This window comes from Peromyscus eremicus, chromosome 14 (genome assembly GCF_949786415.1).
Source record: "Peromyscus eremicus chromosome 14, PerEre_H2_v1, whole genome shotgun sequence".
Taxonomy (NCBI): domain Eukaryota; kingdom Metazoa; phylum Chordata; class Mammalia; order Rodentia; family Cricetidae; genus Peromyscus; species Peromyscus eremicus.
This window is the reverse complement of record NC_081430.1, coordinates 68036078-68055560: the sequence shown is the minus strand read 5'-3', so window position 1 is coordinate 68055560 and position 19483 is coordinate 68036078. Positions and strand designations below refer to the sequence as shown.

General features: G+C 41.5%; 1 protein-coding gene across 1 annotated transcript in view; it reads right to left on the bottom strand.

The window, feature by feature from the left end:
* Positions 1-1179: 1179 nt before the first annotated feature.
* Positions 1180-19483, bottom strand: part of Atl1 (atlastin GTPase 1) — an 81073-nt gene continuing 62769 nt past the window's right edge. Inside the window, exons 8-15 of the mRNA XM_059279922.1 lie at positions 17456-17548; positions 16284-16422; positions 10437-10564; positions 9253-9309; positions 8700-8771; positions 5768-6199; positions 4737-4751; positions 1180-1871 (exon numbers count right to left, since the gene is read on the bottom strand). Of these exons, the coding sequence (XP_059135905.1) occupies positions 1761-1871; positions 4737-4751; positions 5768-6199; positions 8700-8771; positions 9253-9309; positions 10437-10564; positions 16284-16422; positions 17456-17548 (1047 nt within the window). The 3' untranslated portion in view covers positions 1180-1760. The remainder of the gene's footprint in view (positions 1872-4736; positions 4752-5767; positions 6200-8699; positions 8772-9252; positions 9310-10436; positions 10565-16283; positions 16423-17455; positions 17549-19483) is intronic.

The following is a 19483-nucleotide window of genomic DNA, read 5'->3' as shown; positions in this document are numbered from 1 at the left end:
TATATTTTAGTTTAGTTTCCCCAAATGCAAGCACTCTTGTGTTAGAAGTGAGTTTGAATTATTGATAAAATATTGTGTTTGATTTTATATGACAAGTTATTAAATATATTTTTGTGGAAACCATCTGGTCCTTGAGTCCATGTTTCGGTGTTTTTGATTCAGTACAATGTTTGATGCTTTTCTGTTCAGAAGGCCCATAAGCCAAGGATTAGAAGCCTATAATGAAAGGGGAGTGGAAACTGAAATCTGACTGGTGGATGTTACCAGTGAGCATAAGGCCAGTTGCTTCTAAAGTGTAACTGATGTACAGATGCGAACTTGCACGTACTCTCCTGTCTCTACTGGCTTTTGGTCACCATTACTGAGATAATTAAACCTGTTTGGGGGCTCCCAGATAGGTAAGAGGCGTGACCTTTTCCCCATTACTACTCTCCCCTCCCACCGCCTTTGTTAGTTTGTTAGAAACAGGGTTTCTCTGTGTAGCCCTGGCTGTCCTGGAACTCGCTCTGTAGACCAGGCTGGCCTCAAATTCACAGAAATACACCCGCCTCTGCCTCCCAAGTGCTGGGATCAAAGGTGTGCGCTACCACACTCAGCCTCCCACCTCGTTCTATTTTCCTCTCGAGTTTGGTTTACTTAATAAAACTCCACTAAAGATTTCAGTATTAGAAATAAATTCTAGGCCCCCTGGTTTATATGAACATGAAGGACACTGCAGAGAGCAGCACATACTTGTGTTCTCAGGATTGGGGAGGCAGGCAGGAGGATCACAAGTTGAAGGCCAGCCTAAGCTGCACAGCAAAATTTTGTCCAGAAAAATAAAGCAATAAAATTAAACTTTTTTTTAAATCAAGTAACTAGAAAGTACCTAATACAATTAGCTTGTGTTTCTTAAGTTTGAAATGGTGTCAGAAATAGTGTATGGTCTTGCCACCCTGAACACCCACTCTCCTCTTGAAATGCTATCAGAAAGAAAATGCATCTTGAATTAAAGTAGGATAAGCCCTTCATGCCACAGCAGCACCTCCCAAATAGTTGTAGAGTCAGTGAGCATTTGTTTTAATGTTAGGAACCAGGGTAAAGTTTAATAGTTCACATGTTAAAAGAATAAACCTATGAGAATACATTTCTGGTGTACCAAATGGAAAACTATACAGAGCAGTGAAACGCAAACACACGTACAAAACAACTTCTGTGCATTTTTAATCAAGAGATTTACATTCTATATTAAGTCATAAATATAAAAAGAAACAATGTATCGTTTTGGTAAAGCAACTTTTAAGCTCTTAAATATATTTCAAGATAAGAGCCTGTGGTATGTATAAGATTATATAGATCAAGCCTGCTGAGTTATGCTGTGCTTTAACAAATAGCTACGCAAAATAACTTAAATTCCCTATAGAAATTAAATGAGCATATCCAAACCTGGAGTGGTATCACACAATATTTAATTATAACTCAGTAGTAGAACTTGGTGAAGTCAAGGAGAACACCTCTACTGTCCTCCAGTTTACAAATACCTGAAATGATAACAGCGTATTTAAAGACGAAAATCAGGAAACTGCACATATTAACCAAGACCCATGCATACATACATACATCTGCTTATTAATCACTGGAGGAAAGAATTGGACTGCTCGAGTTCTTGGGCATTTGGCTTTCACTCTGTTCTGAAGGAAGCACTTTGAATGTTTGCATGGAAACAAAAGCTCTGATAGTAAGTGACAAATGGTCATGCACCTGCATTTGTTTTTACTGACTTAAATTTTCTTCTTTTCTGGTTGTTCAGTAGGCTCTGACTTGGGTGCAGGAAAAGCTTGATGATACAGGTGTCTGTGGGTTGCTGCTGCACTGTAAAGCTTGTATAAAGCCTGGAATATAAGAGTCGGGTATAAAACATTAAGCACACAGGTATAACTTTTTCCCTTTATAGCTTATAGTACTCTATAAAATACAGCATGCTGAAGTCACATTTTAAATACATTTTTGTATATGGTGTGCATGTGTGTGGATGTGGGTGGAGGCCAGAAGTTGTTGGTGTCTTCCTCTATTGCTCTCCACATTATATATGAGGCAGGGTCTCTCACCCAATTTGGTTAGTTTACCTAGCAAGCTTGTCCAGAGAATCCCATCTCCACCTTCTAAGCATAGGGATTATAGGTGGATCACCACATCCACTTGACATTTAAGTGGCTATTGGAGACTTGAACTCGGGTCCTTACTCTTGGGTGGCAAAAGGTTTACCTACTGAGCCATCTTCTCAGTCCTGAATTAATGTTCTTTACATCATCTTCTATCAAACACAAACTAGCAGGGGTTGGAGAGATGGCTTAGCAGGTTAGAGCACTGGTTCATCTTCCAGAGGACTTGGGTTCAATTCCCAGTATCTACATGGTGGTTCACAACTACCTGTAACTCCAGTCCTAAGGGATCTGACACCCTCTTCTGGCCTCCACTAGATACTGCATGCACATGGTACACAACCTTACATGCAGCTGAAACACTCACACACATAAAACAAACAGACCAATAACTACTATCTTAAAATGTAAAGTAGTTTCAGTTCTCTGGCATGTGCTACTGGTTGATCTTCCCAAGTTTTTACTCTCTGACTGCACTTTATCTTAAATATCTCTTAGAATACTGTCTCCCAGTCCGATCGTTTTCCATGTCCCAGGGATATGTGGACATCTCACATTGTGAATATTGCCAGTTTTAGACAACTTAGACCTGTAACTTCCTGCTGTGAATCTATTTTCAGAACGGGCTACTTTTCCATTCTTGTGTGTGTGCTGGGTCAGCTAAAGGGTATTGTTCCTTCCCCAAGCTGGGCTCCCTTATTCACACGTTCTGCCTGCCGTTCTGACTGCTAGTTCTGACTGCACAGAACCTTGTTCAGAAACCACTTCAGAAAGCCTTTCCTCACTAAAATGACCTCCTCTGATTATTCCTTGTACTAGTTTAATGGGTTTTGAATCAAAAGAATTTTAAGGGTTTTCTTAAGGTTGGGTTTCACCATGTGATGCAGGTTAGCTTCAAATTTATTATTCTGCCTCCTCCACCTGCTGAGTGCTGGGATTATGGGCACGTGCCACTACACCCAGAAATCCTATTTTTCCAAACTGCACATTTTTGGGTAGTCCTAAGTATCTTAGTTTTTCCTCTTGGCTAGGGTGTAAGATCTATCCCCCCTGACTGTCACATACCGATACCGAACATTCAATTCTAACTCTTTCTGGAGTCTATTGTTTTTGAATATTTTTAAGAACTGGGTAATAGCTTAATATTTACATAGCTATTCTCAAGAAGTTTTTCATTTGTGATTCTATATAGCTGTTTCCTTTTTTAAGATTTATTAATGTATTTTATGTATATGATGCTTTGTCATCATGTATGTCTTTCTATCAGAAGAGGGCACTGGGTCCCATGGGACTACAGTTATAGACAATTGTGAGCTGCCATGTGGATGCTGGGAATTGAACTCAGGACCTCTGGAAGAGCAGCCCCTGCTCTTCACCACTGAGCTGTCTCTCTAGCCCCTAGAGCTGAACACTAAGTGTGGATGGTGCCGTGTTCAGTTCCATAAATGTGGTCAGTACAGTGTGGTAGCATCCTAGTCTGTCACGTTCTGCTCCTGGTAGACTGGGTTTAATTCCAGTTCTCTTCAAGCCTTAGGTCCCCCCACCCAAGGTTTTATGTACAAAGTTGAAATTTGTTTTGTTTTTCTAGTGAGTTTATTTACTTTTACACAAAGTAGCTGTTAGTGACTTTAAAATATTAAATGTTCCACTGGTATTTGATTAAAGGACATAATTCATTTATAGAGTCAAGTAGAAACTGAGATTAGCTTTGAAGAAAATGATCTACCACTTGTATAGACATACTTTTTCTTAGTGTAACTGTTTCTTTCTGGAAGCTCAGCTTCGTTCCATGTGCACATGGAAAGGAGGAAGGCATGCTAGTTCACAGGCCAGGTTTGAGGTGTGCAAAGAAAGCATGGGTGCATCCTGTGATGGAGCCCTCTTAAAGTGGGCTGAGTACTGTCAGCCCGAAGCCAAAGTCCTTACGTTGGCAGCTGCATCTGAATACCCTCTGTGACCATTTACTCAGATTGCAGACCGCGGGCTTCACTGCAGAAGAGCAAAGGACACCGCCATGGTCGGTCTTCATTGTCAACCTTAGGGAATTTGGATCCCTGTGGAAACATCTCTGGGTATTTCTATGAGGTTGTTCCCAGAAAGATTAACTAGGCAGAGAAGACCCACCCTCGGTGTGGGGAAGACTATCTAGCCCGTGGGCTGTGGTCCCAGAGGGAATTCAAAAAGAGAAAGATGCTGAGCACCAGTGTCCATCTTTCTCTGCCCCGTGCCTGCAGCTGCCTCAGGCTTCTGCCACCATGCCTTCTCTGCTACGATCTCCTCTTCAACTGAGCCAATTAACCCTTCGCTCCTGCATGCTTCCTCTTGTCCAGTATTTGACCACAATGGGGAAATCAAATAATGCAACATTAGAGCTTAAACCACGAAATTCTCTACATAGAAACTAAATCAAACACTCTTTAATGACACTTCTGTGCAAATTAAATCCTACATAATATTTGGAATATGTTAAAAATTCATATAAACTTATATTTTAGAGAAGTATTTTCTAAGATATCCTATAATACCTAGTAGTTGTAAATAGGAACATCACATTACATTTACAAATATATATCTTAGTTAAAAATGTTAACTTACCTCATTTGTGCTTCCCTGTAGCAGAGGCAATTTTAAAAGGAAGAGTTATATTTTGTTTAATAACATAATTTTCAACTTCATCTGCAATATCAATTGTGAGCATTAAGACAAATACTCCTGAAGATTTATCAGTTTAGATTCCATAGTTTACAAAAATACTTTAAAGAACCAGTTCTGTATTTCTGATAGGTTTTACCATTGTGTTCTAGGAGGGTTTTGAAGTTTACACAGATACCTGTCTTTAGCTTCGTGTGCGTGGAGACTTTGAGATACTGAGTAGCTTGGGATCCAGATGAGCTGCATTCACTCCCCGTGTGCTCTCATCAATTCATTTCAGCTTGATTCCTCAAGGCACACAGCTCCTTAGCTAACATTCTATTGTGGAGTACAGACAGTGTGCTCTTCATGCTGGGTGGGGGTGGTGCTACTATTAGCTACCTCTAGACCACAAATGTTCAAGAGCTTAAAATATGAAATTGTATGAGATCTTTAATGTCCCTAAATTCTCAATAAGTAATAAAGAGACTTCTGGAAGAGTAAGCTACTAAGTTGTCATGGTGGCCTTGACTCCCTCAGCTGAAGCTAACTGATGCACAAGCAGCTAGTTCATGACCACTGGCTCACGCTGTGGCTTGCTGCAAAAGTCTAGATCAAATCAAATGTGATACTAACGAGAGGAATGTGATCACCAGTGACAGTAGGTCATGTATGCCCTCACAAAGCCAGTGCCAGTCAAGTGCTAGGTTAAGTTCAACACAGGGTCACAAGCAGCTAAGTAACTGTTTCTCATACTTCTAACACTATTAACATTTTAGAATTAGAAAGTAAAAATGCCGTTTATCCACGTATGTTTCAAATACTAGCATGTCAGTTGTGTAGGACATACTGTAGTTAGTTGTTCATATCTTGCCATGTTGTAAAGTTTTAAAGAGCTGGCCTAAGTCATGTTTACCGTGTATTTCTGATACTGAGTGAATACTGACTACACAGTCTGTGCAGAATTTAACTGAGGAAAGTAAAAGAACTCTTACCTGGTCCCACAAGGCCGCAGCTACCTGGTCAATGACGGCCCCCAGCTCTCTGTACTCCCCAGAGTAGCGGATGTATGCCCAGGTGCACAGGGTGATAAGAGTCAGTCCCATGACCATGTTGCACAGACTAGCTATGATGTCCAAGCCAATGAACCCAGTCACACCAGCAATCACGTATGTGATGAAGATGACGACAAACAGTGTGGCTGGGGTGCGAGCTGCGTGGAAGATATTTTTGCTGTCATTGTGCTTAATGTACTGGATGTAAAGTTCATCTATCTCACTCTCCAACTGCTGCAGGTAACGCCGGCTGAATTCTTCCCCGCCCATCTTCTTCACCCCTCGGAATAACTTCACAGATTCTTCTTTTAGCTGCAGGTGCTTGGTCTGCAGGTCATTAGGGGCAAGGAATGGTTTGTCACCACCACAAATCTGTGTCAGAGAGAGAAGTATTTGTTTATGTGATAGGGAGGAGATAACTGTATCCACAGTTTTCACTGGAGCACACTGGAATGCTGCATAAGAACGATGAACTCAGTGATAGACTTCATTTCCATCACCCAGGGGCACTGCAGCCAGAACAGTGGTCAGTTACGGTCCAGTTAGTGTGGACGACCTAGCAAACAGTGGTCGTTTACATATAACGTATACAGTTACATGCAGTACAGAGACTGTCATAATAAATGACTGTTTACCACACTGTACCTTCCATCATTATTTTAGAGCTGATTTCTACTTATTAAAAGTTCACTGTAACAGTATTCTGTGTTATGCTAGCTATAACCTCATACCTCTTACGTTTCTGTTTTTATTATATCAAGAAGACAAGTTGAGTGACTGACCTAAAACACGCAGGTTTATGTAAGTACACAGTGATGTGTGCCTGACAAAGTTACTCGCTGCGTGTTCTGTCAGTGACGGAAGGAAGGCTGCAGGATGTGTCGTCAGTCCAGACTGTCCCCATTCCATGAGGCAGCACTAGAAAAGGGGGCTGGTATAATGCCTTATAAAGGCTTTGGTTTGGTTTGGTTTGATTTGGGGGTTTTGTTTTATTTTGCTTTTTGTTGTTGTTTTGTTTTTCATGACAGGGTTTCTCTGTGAAGCCCTGGCTGCCCTGGAACTCATTCTGTAGATCAGGCTGGCCTCGAACTCACAGTTAGATTAAAGGCGTGCACCATCACTACCCAGCTAATAAAGCCATTCTTAATCCTCTTCTGTCTCTCTACAGGGATGTTTTATCGAAACCCTGGCATGGAACTTGCTCTGTAAACAGGTTAGCCTCAAACTCACAGTGATCCACCTACTTCTGTGTCCTCGGTCTGGCATTAAAGGTGCCACCATGCCCAGCCCCTCTTCTAAGACACAGGAAATAGTATCTGACTTAACAAATTATCAAAGATAAAAAAGACATGACCCACATAATTGCCAACTGTTTGTTCACAGAATGAATACAAAGCCGAGAAAACACAGAAATAATGCAGTTCTTTCAGAAGTCAAGTTATACTTAAGTAATTTTGAGCAGTGAAGTTTAATCTAAAATAATAATCAGTACTATAAAACTCTCAAACCATGAAGTATATTTCCCTTAGCTCTTTCACTGTTTACTTTGAATGGAGCCAACTGGATGTTTCTTAGAATAATAGAAGCACATAGAATGTTCTTGAACTGTATTTTCAAGTTTTTAAAAAGTTACGAGGTAGGCTGGGGAGATGGCTCAGTGGGCAGAAGTAATTGCTTATGCAAGCATGAGGACCTGAGCTCAAATCCCAACACCATGTGAAACAGCTGGGCACAGCTGCACAGGCCTATACTCCAGCACTGCAGGCTGGGCACAGCTGCACAGGCCTATACTCCAGCACTGCGGGCTGGGCACAGCTGCAAATGCCTATACTCCAGTTTAGCTTCTCCTGCAGTGTGAGAGCCTCTCTTAAAGGAACAAAGTAGTTAGTAATAGAGGAAATCACTCAACAGCTTCCACTGGCCTTAACGTGCATGTGTGTGCTTCCCAATTCCCACACACACGTCCATGTGTGCACTTCCCAATTCCTACACACATGCATGTGTGCATCTCCTAAATCTCACACTCATGTGCATGTGTGCACCTCCCAATCACTACCCTCACATGCATGTGTGCATCTCCTAAATCCCACTCATGTGCATGTGTGCACCTCCCAATCACCACATTCAAGTGCATGTGTGCATCTCCTAAATCCCACACTCACGTACATGTGTGTGCCTCTCAATCACCACACACAGAGAGTTACAAAGTGATTTCTAGCTAACCATGTCCTTAACTTTGGCTATAGTTTTAATATTGGTAATACAACTGGTTATTCTTTAATTTTATACCAAATTCCTTTTGATTGTAAGAGTCCATCAATTTTAGATGTAACTTTGATCTTACAACACTTTTTAGGGGAAAATGATACTTCTTACATTAGTTAAAACTAAAATGAAAAATTCTGGTTCCTGAGGCTTGATTTTTTTTTTAACAAGTTTTAAGAGAAATAATAAGACTATAGAATCAAATATGCACAGTGGAGAGAGTAACATATGTTTTTAGCCACTAAATCTTCCAGTGGGGCGATCTGGCCAAATAAAACATGAGTAAGAATATTTTGTTAGCAGAGAACTAATTTTTAAATGCCTGTAAAAGTGCACTGTGTGTGTAATTTTTTGACACAGGGTTTCATTTCACTGTACCCCAGGCTAGGCTTAAACTTAGTACACTCACTTCACCTTCATGGCAATTCTTCTGCCTCAGCTTCCCATGCCCACTCTGTAATGTTCTGTTTTTAAAGTATCTTAAGGACACAAGACATGTGATACATACATACTGAGCAGAGTGACATTCAAGTCACCTCTGTGCATATGCACGCAGTGTGGTGCGACATTAGAGAACGGGTTCAAAGGAGAAATCCTGGATGCTCACCTCCTCCATCTTCTTGTTGTATGTGTCCTTGGCAGTTGCAACAGCTGCTAGGTTGTTAGCTTCTGCGGTGGCCTTGGGACAAAGTGCACGTGTTAATTAATGGACAGCGGAGTCATCTGTATCAGCATCACATGCAAGGAATGTGCCAGGACAGCCATCAAGGAATCAGAAGTGTTTCTACTGCATGTTTAAATGATTAACTTTTACGATGTACAGAACCTAGGTGTTTTACTCAGTAAGCCACAATGCTACAGTGAATGTTCATTTGGATGACCTTCCTCTGAAGAGTACCCCAGTCCTAGCTCCTGTGAATGTGGTGGGGGCAGTGCACCAGCCAGAACAGGATGAGTGTGTTTCTAAGCCGAGTCCACACTAGGAGGAGGGAAAGTCTTTGGTACAAAGTGGATCTCAACCTAAGTAACACTGGCGTGTTCGTGTGGGACGTTCAGATAGACACATGGGTAAGGCAAGTGATCTTTAGGTGACTATGGCAGGAAAACGTGGCCTCAGAGACAAACAAACTTAAACATCATACCTCCTGATGAATACGCACCTGTAACATGGACTTGGGATGTGGTAATTCTTCACCTTGATAGATCTTTATGTACGCCTAAAACAAAACCAAACAGGAAAAAGACTCAGTCAAGCAATTTCATTCAACATTTCTTATGTTAACCTGTATTTTAGGGTCTTGACAACTAAATATTTTCAGGAACTATTATTTCTTTCTTTGCTTTTTTAGCTAATGCTGTTCCCTCTTTCTGAAATGCTCTTTTCATACATAGCCACATGCCAATGCTGCCCTTCTTCAGGAAAAGTCATCTCCCTTAAAAGCTTGCTCAAGTCCCTCTGATGGAGTAGCCTCCTTTTCACAGTGAGTCTGTACCCTGCTGATACATAAGCTGTATGGACCCGATCTGTGCAGAGATAACGAATCCACACAGTAAGCACATCTACAGTGTTAGACTAGAAATTCACATACAGCTACTGTTGAGAGTGACAAAGGAAAAGAGGTCACATAAAAAGGCATTTCAGATGGTGAAATACCAACTTTAAAGATTGACATTTAATCTTGAAGCACTTGACAAATCAGGTTAATTTCTTCATTAGATAGTCATGTTGGCAAAGGGCATTTGGTGTTAGTAAAGTCAAGAGGTAAATACAAATTTAAAGTAACTCTACTAAAAATGCCTTTGGTGCAGATAGCAGTTTGGAAGAATTTTTTTTCAGGAAGAAAATATAGTTGCCTTCGGATAATCTTAAAGGTGAAATTCAGTATGAGGGGACTCTGTGAATACTCCCATAAAGATTTGTTCAACTCTGATATATTTTTATTTCAAAGTATAGTTCCCTCGAGTTAAAAACAGATGGTAAATTTACTTACAATGAGTTTCCTCAAAAAAGATTTTATTTCCTCAGAAAGTGACTTCTCTTAGGTGTGTCATAGTTTTCCAAAGCCTTTTTATGGGCACCTTATACATTTGCCCCACAGAATTTTTTTTTTTTTTTCGAGACAGGGTTTCTCTGTGTAGCTTTGCATCTTTCCTGGAACTCACTTGGTAGCCCAGGCTGGCCTCGAACTCACAGAGATCCGCCTGGCTCTGCCTCCCGAGTGCTGGGATTAAAGGCGTGTGCCACACCGCCTGGCTGCCCCACAGAATTTTTAAGTGAAGGACGCATACTCCAGGGCATGTCAAAGGGAAGTACTCACGAGAGGTATAAAAATGGGAACGATACCTTGAAGTACTCCAGCAGACCTCGGCAGGTGATTTTATTCCCATTGATCTCTTTAATATCTAGGCTCTCAGGACTAAGGAGCCACGGAATCAGTATTTTCAAGTTTTTGATGAATTCGTCATCTATTTCTACAATTGAAAGCAAACTCACCATTATTTTAAAAATCCAGTCCAATCCTCCATGCCACAGAATAAAACCTCCTTCAACTGCCTCCATTTCCCTGGCCTCAGTGGAAATGCTACCACTCACTCTCCTGTACTTAGCCACTCCAAACTATCGGGAGTAATTCTTCTGACACATGTCGACGCTTGGCTCTCAGCTCCACTCACATGTCTTACACCTATAAAGTATTTTGTAACATTAAATGTTAAACACATTTTATAGCTCCCCCACCCACTCTTTTCTTTTTTTTAATTTTTGAGACAGGATTTCTCTGAGTAGCCCAGGCTGGCCTGGAACTCAAGAGATTCACCTGCCTCTGCCTGTGAAGTGCTGGGATTAAAGGTGTGTGCCACCACCTCCCAGTATTACAGCCCATTTATGTAAGCATTTCATGTAGTCTGAGACCCTTGGGTCTTACTTATGGTTATGTATAGAGGCTCAAAAATTGGGAAGCTGGGTGTGGTGGTGTGCACCTATAGTTCCAAATACTTGTGGGGCTGACTCAGGATTATTTGAGTCCAGTCATTCATGTCTGCCCTGGTTAATAATAAGACCATGATAATAATAAGATCATGCTATATCCCAGGGTCTCACTATATAGGTCTCTAATTTGTAGGGATCCTCCTGTCTCTGCCTCCTAAATGCTCAGGTTATAGATGTGTGCTACCACATCTACTTGGGATGTCAGTGAAGGGCACATACATGATTATAAATAGCCCAGGCTGGCCTCCAACTTGTTATGTAGCCAAGTCCTCTTTCTACCTCCTAATAGCTGGGTTTACAAGCATGTGCCATCACACCCAGCTGACACCACATCTGTAACGAAAACGTAGGGGACAGATAATTCATGGCTTGTAAGGTATTGCCTCCAAATTCTCCTGTGTTTCCTGTGCCTGCCTTGTAAGTATTGAAAGCTGGGTAAACTGTGGTAACAGACTCTATAGTTTCAGTGGCAGAATTCAGCAGCACAAAATAACACAGCAAGAAGAGGCCAGTCAGGCCTTAAAACAGATCAGCAGTAGTCTCTGTTATTTACTCATTCTTAGCTGTGAGCTCAAGCGTAATGCACACACTTAGTAAAACTACAGACTGTAGATGGTGAGGTAAGTTCTACACATGGATATCTTTGTAAGTCATTAAATACATGGGAAAATGTGCATACTATGTATAAGAGGTATGACTTGGTTTCTAAGTAAATGATTACTACAATATATCTAGACTATATCAGTTCTTCCTAAATGTCTATATAATAAAGTGTTTTCCTTATAAAACCACCTTAACACACACACACACACACACACACACACACACACACACACACTTCTACCCAAACTTTTTCTTATGAAATTGGAATGGAATGGAAATATATATAGGTCTACTAAACCAGAAAGGTAACTATTATTAAAGCAACCAGCATATTTGGGCATAATGAGCTCTGAAGATAGTGTTAGACATCTCTGCTTTCCCTGGAACCATTGTTAACCATTCTAATGATGGGTCCAGGAAATAACAATATATTAATAATAGTATTATTTGACCACAGTAAATTCACAGTCTGGGACATGGTCAGACAAGTTCTGATCAGTTTCCAGAGGGCCCTATGAGTGTTCAGTAGATGTGTAGGTGGATGAACACTCAAGGTCATGTTGTATCTTCATAATTTCTTCAGTAAGAGAGCAAAAACTTCTTGGGAATCCAGGAGCTGGGCCAACGTGGTAGTTACATTAGTTACCAAATAAATACTCCATACAATGTATGCTTTATAAATAACTCTATAGAGTAGGAGCGCCAGTATAGGATTTAGGGTATAAACTAACCAAGGACAGTAACTCCTCAAGATTACCTGCCAAGTCATTAGAAATACCATTTCTTTAAAAAAATAACTGTCTAGCATTTGACTCTGATAACTGCTGCTAAGGAAGCTGCCCCACAGTGTGCTGTGGTTACCTGATTGTTCTATATAACTCCTGCTAATTAAAAGACTATTTACTATGCTAGCAGGGGTATTCAATTCAGTAAAAGCTAGTTGAATGTAGTGTGAATGAACACGACTCAACACTTTTGACCTCTGGTTTCCAGTATGGGAAGTTCCTTCATTAATAGCAATTAAATTAATCATAACATTTTAAAGAACACTGGAAAGACTTTTATTTCTGGTGCTATTAAAGATGACAATAACTGCCAGGCGGTGTTGGCGCACGCCTTTAATCCCAGCACTCGGGAGGCAGAGCCAGGCGGATCTCTGTGAGTTCGAGGCCAGCCTGGACTACCAAGTGAGTCCCAGGAAAGGCGCAAAGCTACACAGAGAAACCCTGTCTCGAAAAACCAAAAAAAAAAAAAAAAAAAAAAAAAAAAAGATGACAATAACTGCAATACTTTGTAGGACAGTGGGCAAATTATTAGTGTTGATGATGAGTTAGAAAGTTATTTCTGCCTATGAAATAGCACATGAGAACCTACCACCAAAGAACAAAGTTTTCACAGTTGTTTGCATCCAGCACACATTTCTCTGCTAGAGACAATCACTCCCATGCGAGGCCTCTGAAGAATACCAGGGCTAGCTCATATGACATCCAGGATAAAAGTCATTGAGTTATAACATTCAGGGTTTGTGTCTTTATTGCTGCTCTATTCATAATAGCCAGAAATTGGAAACAATCTAGATGTCCTTCAACAGAAGAATGGATTTTAAAAATGTGATACATTTACACAATGGTGTATTACTTAGCCATTAAAAAAAAAGAAATCATGAAATTTGTAGGTAAATGGATGGAACCAGAAAAAGTCTTCCGGAGTGAGGTAGCACACAGACCCAGAAAGACAAATGTGGTATATGGATATTAGCTGTTAGGTCAAATGCTAACCTAGCTGCAGTTCATAGAAAGCCAGAGGTTGGGCATAGAGTAAGGTACTGGGGGAACAAATAGATCTCCCTAGGACAGGGAAAGAGAACAGATAGTTACAGATAGGAAGGTGGGAGACTGGAATGGGAGGATCGAGTGGAAAGGGGGAAGGAAGAGGGAGACGAGGGAATACAGGGAGAGACAGCTAAAATTAAGAGCCATTTGAAGGGTAGTGTGGAAACCTAACACGGGGGAAGCTTACCAAAATATACACACATATGAAGGAGAGCTAAATGAAATCGCCAAACAATGGGAGAGACAGAACCACAAATGTACGTCTCTCGTCACCAAATGATGCTTCCAGTACTGGATTGGGTTACATCTAATTGAATGGTTGGCCAAAAGGGTCCCACGAAAACCCCCAAACGACTCGGACTGTTGCCAAAAGGACAGGTTGCTCTCCACAAGTTGACATCAAGGCCACACTGCTGAAGACTACCTGCACGACACACTGAACAGGAAGAAGTCAAGCTGGCCTCCATAGAGCTTTCCCCCTACATGTTAGCGTTTGGTACAGGAAGGTACTCTCTGCACGTTGCCAACCCAGCCATAAACTCTTTATCTTCAATGGCGTCTTGACTGCAAGATGTGCTAGTGTGATGGAGATGCAAAGTTTGTGGAAATGAAAATGTAGTCTCTTCCAAGGGGTCTCACTGGGGAGACAAACTCCTCTTAAGGGCAGACTGCATGCCCAGCAAGCAGTTAATGGCCAACAGAAAATGAACTCAAGGGCATCTTTGGAGGTTCCTTGTCTCATAATGGTACATACGTGCTCTTCCTTTTTGAAACATGATTTTATTTTTTTCTTCTCTCTTTTTACTCTACAGTTCCTGTGTGTACATATTATGAGATTCCAGAGTATGGGAACGAGTGGGTTTGTTTCTTGTGCCTTCTCTTGGGCTCTTTTCCTTCTATTTGTCTTGTCCATTTCTGATGGGTTAGTTTTTGTTTTATCTTATTTCATTTTATTATCATCCCACAGAAGCCTGTTTATTTTCTATGAGAGACAGAAAGGGAGTGGATCCATATGGGAGGGGAGGTGGGGAGGAGTTGGGAAGAATAGAGGGAGGGGAAACCATAATCGGGATATATTATGGGAGAAAAAAAATCTATTTTCAATAAAAGGAAAAAAATGTAGTGTTGGATGGAAAAATACTGTAGATAACAGATTGTCAAAGCTGCCAAAGACGACACTGAGAAAAAGTAGGATGTTTCTGTACACAAGGGTACAAGCCTCATGAAAACAGAACGTTTAGGGCAGCTGAAGCCAGTTTTCATTGCTCTTTCTCCTGGGACTAGCTACTTTGCAAACTCTGAGTGACAGATGGTTGTGGTCAACTACCTGGACCGACGTCTTTGTGGCCACGTGGACAACTGGATGGGGAACAAGTTCTTACAAAGCAGGCATGTGTGTCTGTGTGATTTTTCCTAACCCTTCCTGAGCGGGGCCTGCGAACTGCCCTAGGCGATGAGCTGCAGCTGCCGGCAGCCGTGGCGGCCCAGGCCAGCGGGCCGCCTCCTTCATAAGGAACTCTTGTTCAGCGTCCCCCTCCTGTTCATAGCTCCCAGCTCCAGAGAAGAAAGAGAGGCTTTATGGAAGCCCGCTCTTTATGTAATGTATTCAAGACACACTGAGGCCATTAGTCATTTCATAATCGTGAGCGGGCCGTGTGTCCGTCCACTAGTGGGTTAGAGTTCAGAGGCAACAGTGAGACCACAAGCTTCTGGCATCCACATGCCAATGCCATGTGCCCACTGCCATCTGCTGCTGTCAAAAGGAGAACAGAGGATGATTCTGAAGTATAAACGCAATGCTGGTGGCTGAGGAATTTAGAATTCTGCTTACTCTATCAACTGCCAATGTTAAAGATAAAAGTGTCAGGTAATTCCATGGACACAAGGCAAAGTACTTTTGCTGGTCAATTCTGCTAGTTTCTAAAAACTGGATACAAGATATGTTGTCATTTTTAAATGTAATTGAAAATCCCCTTGGCAATAATTGTGCTGAAAAAAATTTGTAATGTCACTGTTTCACCCCTGGCACGATGAAAAAAAAAAAAAAGCCATAATAAATTAGACAAGAAAGTGTGAATTCCATGGTATGTTCAGTGGTAGACTCACAAGTAAAAAGTCAAAACTGCCTTGAACCACCTTGAATTAACTAGAGAGCAAAAGTCTATAGAGAGAGCTTTTCTGCTCTCAGTGATGGGAGCTTCTGAAGACCTCCCTCCACTACTGTGTCTTTTCAAACAGGAGTCAACTCTGTTAGTACAAATTACATGCCACGAGAGGATACTAGCTGAAAACAGTGTCTACTCTTCTGCTTTAAAGAAACTTGTTCTTATCTGGAGAGGACTTTACTTTTTAGTGACTTTTTTATAATTTGTTAAATTCTCCAGTAGCTATTTTAAAGAGCCTGGGTTCAGTACTGAATGTACTGTTTGCTTTCAGCCCCAAACTATGTATTTCAACAAATGCAATATTCCAAAACTATAGACACTTTCCCATTTTGATTACTATAATGAGGGAAACCAAGCACACACAAGCACTTTTCAGAGCACAGAGGTGTGGGGGGGGGGGGGGGGCTGCTGCCTGCTGCTGGTAAATGCAGGGTTTGGGTCCCGTGTGTCAGCTGACTCACGGGAAGCTCCAGCGCCAAGCCCGAGCCCACTTCCTGACCAGGACTGTGTCATGTGCCTTTCATTAGTGCAGAAGCTAAGTCAGCAGCCGCAGGCGCCCACAGATAGGCGCCGCTAGCAAACTCAGTCAAAGGCAGACAAACCTTTCAGCTTTCCATCGAAGTTCGGGTTCGTAGCCACTTTCAAGCCAGGATGAGGTAGGAGAAAACAGGAAATGTTGGTAAAACAGGAATGGATGTGCTTTCTGACATTCTGTAGTTCTTCGTGCTGGTTCCCTGAGACCTGCGGAAAGTCATTCTGAAGGTGAACTTTCTTGGGACAGAAACAAAGGCTTTGCTTTGCCTATCAGCTTCCATGATGGTAAAATGGCATGATGTGGCTGGGATGAAAGGGTTGGATTTGTCCATACAGCTATAACTAAGTGTGGCAAACACATGGCACAATTAGCACAAGTTACAAGCCTCTGTTTTCCTTCAAAACCACATGGCCAGGTCTATCACAACAACAGGCTAATCTCTGGGGCGAATTCCTGTCATAATGGCTGGGATAACACCACGACCGAATGCAGCTTGGGGAAGAAAAGGTGGTTTCCGCTCCACCTCCTATTCTGTCGCCAAGGGAAGCCAGGCCAGGATCCCAAGGTCGGAACCCGGAGGCCATGGAGGAGTGCTGCTGCTCACTGGCTTGCTCCTAGTGACTTGGTCAGTTTGCTGTCTTATACAACCCAGAGCCACCTGCCCAGGGTGGGCACCATCCGCAGTAGGCTGGGCCCTCCCACACACTTAGCTACAGGCCAGTCTGATGGAGGAATTTTCTCAGTTGAAATTCTCTCTTCCCAGGTGACCCTAGCTTGTATGAAGTTGTCACTAATAAACAAACAAAATCAAACAAATAAACAAATAACCAGCTCCATACTTAAATTCTAAAAAGGCAACTGAATGGCTAGGTATTTCATACAAGCCTAAATACCACCAGTCCCTTCTAGACATGTGTTTAACAGTCTGTAGAAAAGGCAGAATGAAATACATTTAGACATTTACACTGCAGTATTAAACTGTTTTGAGTCTTCAAGGTGCAAGTTTTGCCTTGAGGAAGAAGTGTTTTACATATCACCTATGAATTATCTGTATCAAAGTCATCAACAGTAACTTAAAAGCACAATTCTAAATTTTATTACAAATCCATCTTGGGTTGTTTATTAGAGAAACTACAGGGGGTGAGTGGAATTGTGGCTCCTGAGTATTCAGGAGATCATTCAACAGAGACACTCTAGTTCATTCTGGGGAAATGGCAGGCACCTAAATAGGGAACCAACCTTGAGTCGTTTCTCCAAGAACTTGGCGCCACCATCAGCTCCATAGGAGAACTCGTATGGGAAACTCCAGTCTCGCACGAGAAATATCAGACTCTGAAAAGTAGAAAGAAAGGATGGATGAGAATACTTGAAGTTGCAGCCCTCTGCTTTTTACTGGAGCCAGTCCTGTTATTGCATCTTAACCGTGTTCCTTACCATACAAGAACACATTACATATGTTCCTTACCATACTGTGGAATCAGTTTCTCAGCCATCTGTCCTGAGCTTATCATGCTTCACAATGCAGCAAGCGTTCTACCAACTCCAAGATGAATGCATCCCACTGAGATCAGCAAAGTCATGACCACCATTAAGTTGACTGAAGGGAGCCATAATTAGATTTTCTGTGGTGTGTTCCTCTCTCTCTCTCTCTCTCTCTCTCTCTCTCTCTCTCTCTCTCTCTCTCTCTCTCTCTCTCTCTCTCTTCTCTCCTCTCCTCTCCTCTCCCTTCCTTTCTTCTTTCTCTCTTTCTTTCTAAGTCTATGGTAGAATATATGCATAAGATACCAGACCAGCTTGAAGAAGATGCAAACGTTAGAGAAAATCTCACCATGGAGTCTGGGCTGCTGCTGAACTCACTGTATAGACCAGGCTGTCAAAGAACTCACAGCAATCTTCCTGGCAAGCAGATGCTACCAGTTCTTATTTTCTTTTTAAACTTTTTTAAAAAATGTTTATTGATTTTGATTTATGTGCAATGGTGTTTTACCTGCATGTCTGTCTGTATAAGGGTGTCAGGCCCCCTGGAACTGACAGCCGTGAGCCACCATGTGGTTGCTGGGAACTGAACCCAGGTCCTCTGGAAGAGCAGCCAGTGCTCTTAACCACTAGACCATCTCTCCAGTCCTTTTGTTTTCTTTTTAAAAGTTTCTTTTTAAACTTTTTGTATATATGCGTCTGTGTGTCTGTGCGTCTGTGTGTAGAGGTCAGAGGACAATTGGCAACAGTTGTTCTCTCTTCCTGCCATGTGAGTTCTAGGGATCAGACTCGGTTGAGAAGATTTAGCAGCAAGCACCTCTACCCTTCAGCCATCTTGCCAACTCTCCACCAGCTTTTTCCTAAATCTAATCATTTTAATATTTTTACAGAAATGATAGTATGCATTTTCTTATCACAAAAGTTCAAAGTCCAGAGAAAATGTAACATGCATCTGAATCTCTAAAGCAACTACAGCCAACTTAGTGAAGTTTATGCGCCAGGAGCAGGACAAGGGAAAAAGAAAGACAAGTTTATGTAAAAAACACAATGGTATCAATGTCACAGCCAAAGTGACAAATATTACATTAAAATATAATTGAGATTACATGTCTAGGAAACTTAGGATGGCATGTAAGACAGTGAGGAGTTTCAAGTAATTGGTTTTTCACCACCAGTTCACAAACTGTATGTTCACTTTAAAATCTTCTGTGTTGAAACATTCTACATACAGAAAATCACATATAACAACATGGCTTAACACACTTCATGTAACTAGCACCCAGATGGAAAAACAATGTCTATCACTACTGAAGCCCTCACTCCTGCTTTCCTCCCTCTACCTCTGCCTAAAGGGCACCACTACTGGGACCTGAGAAGTAATAGGTTCGTTTTGTGTGTTTTCATTCAACACTGTATTTGTGAAATTCACCATACTGCTGCATAACGTCTTATCACTCACAGTCATCACTGCATCACATTCCATTATGTTAAGGCTATGTTTGACCCTTAACTTTGTGCCATGAGAAAATTAGATTTCTCAGACTTCTTATCTTTCCTTCCATCTCCTATTTATTTTTTAAGTAATAACTTTGAAATAACAATAAGAAGTTTGAGTATAAATGGTTAAGATAAATAGACACTGGCAGCTCTGTCAGATGCATGTAGAAATCATAAGGTAACTGTAGGTTCAGTTGCCTGTGCCCCTAGGTTATTCTGTCCTTTCCCCATCATAATACTTTAAACACCAGGACCTGATAAATTTCTTTCTATTGTAAATAAGGAAATCCAATT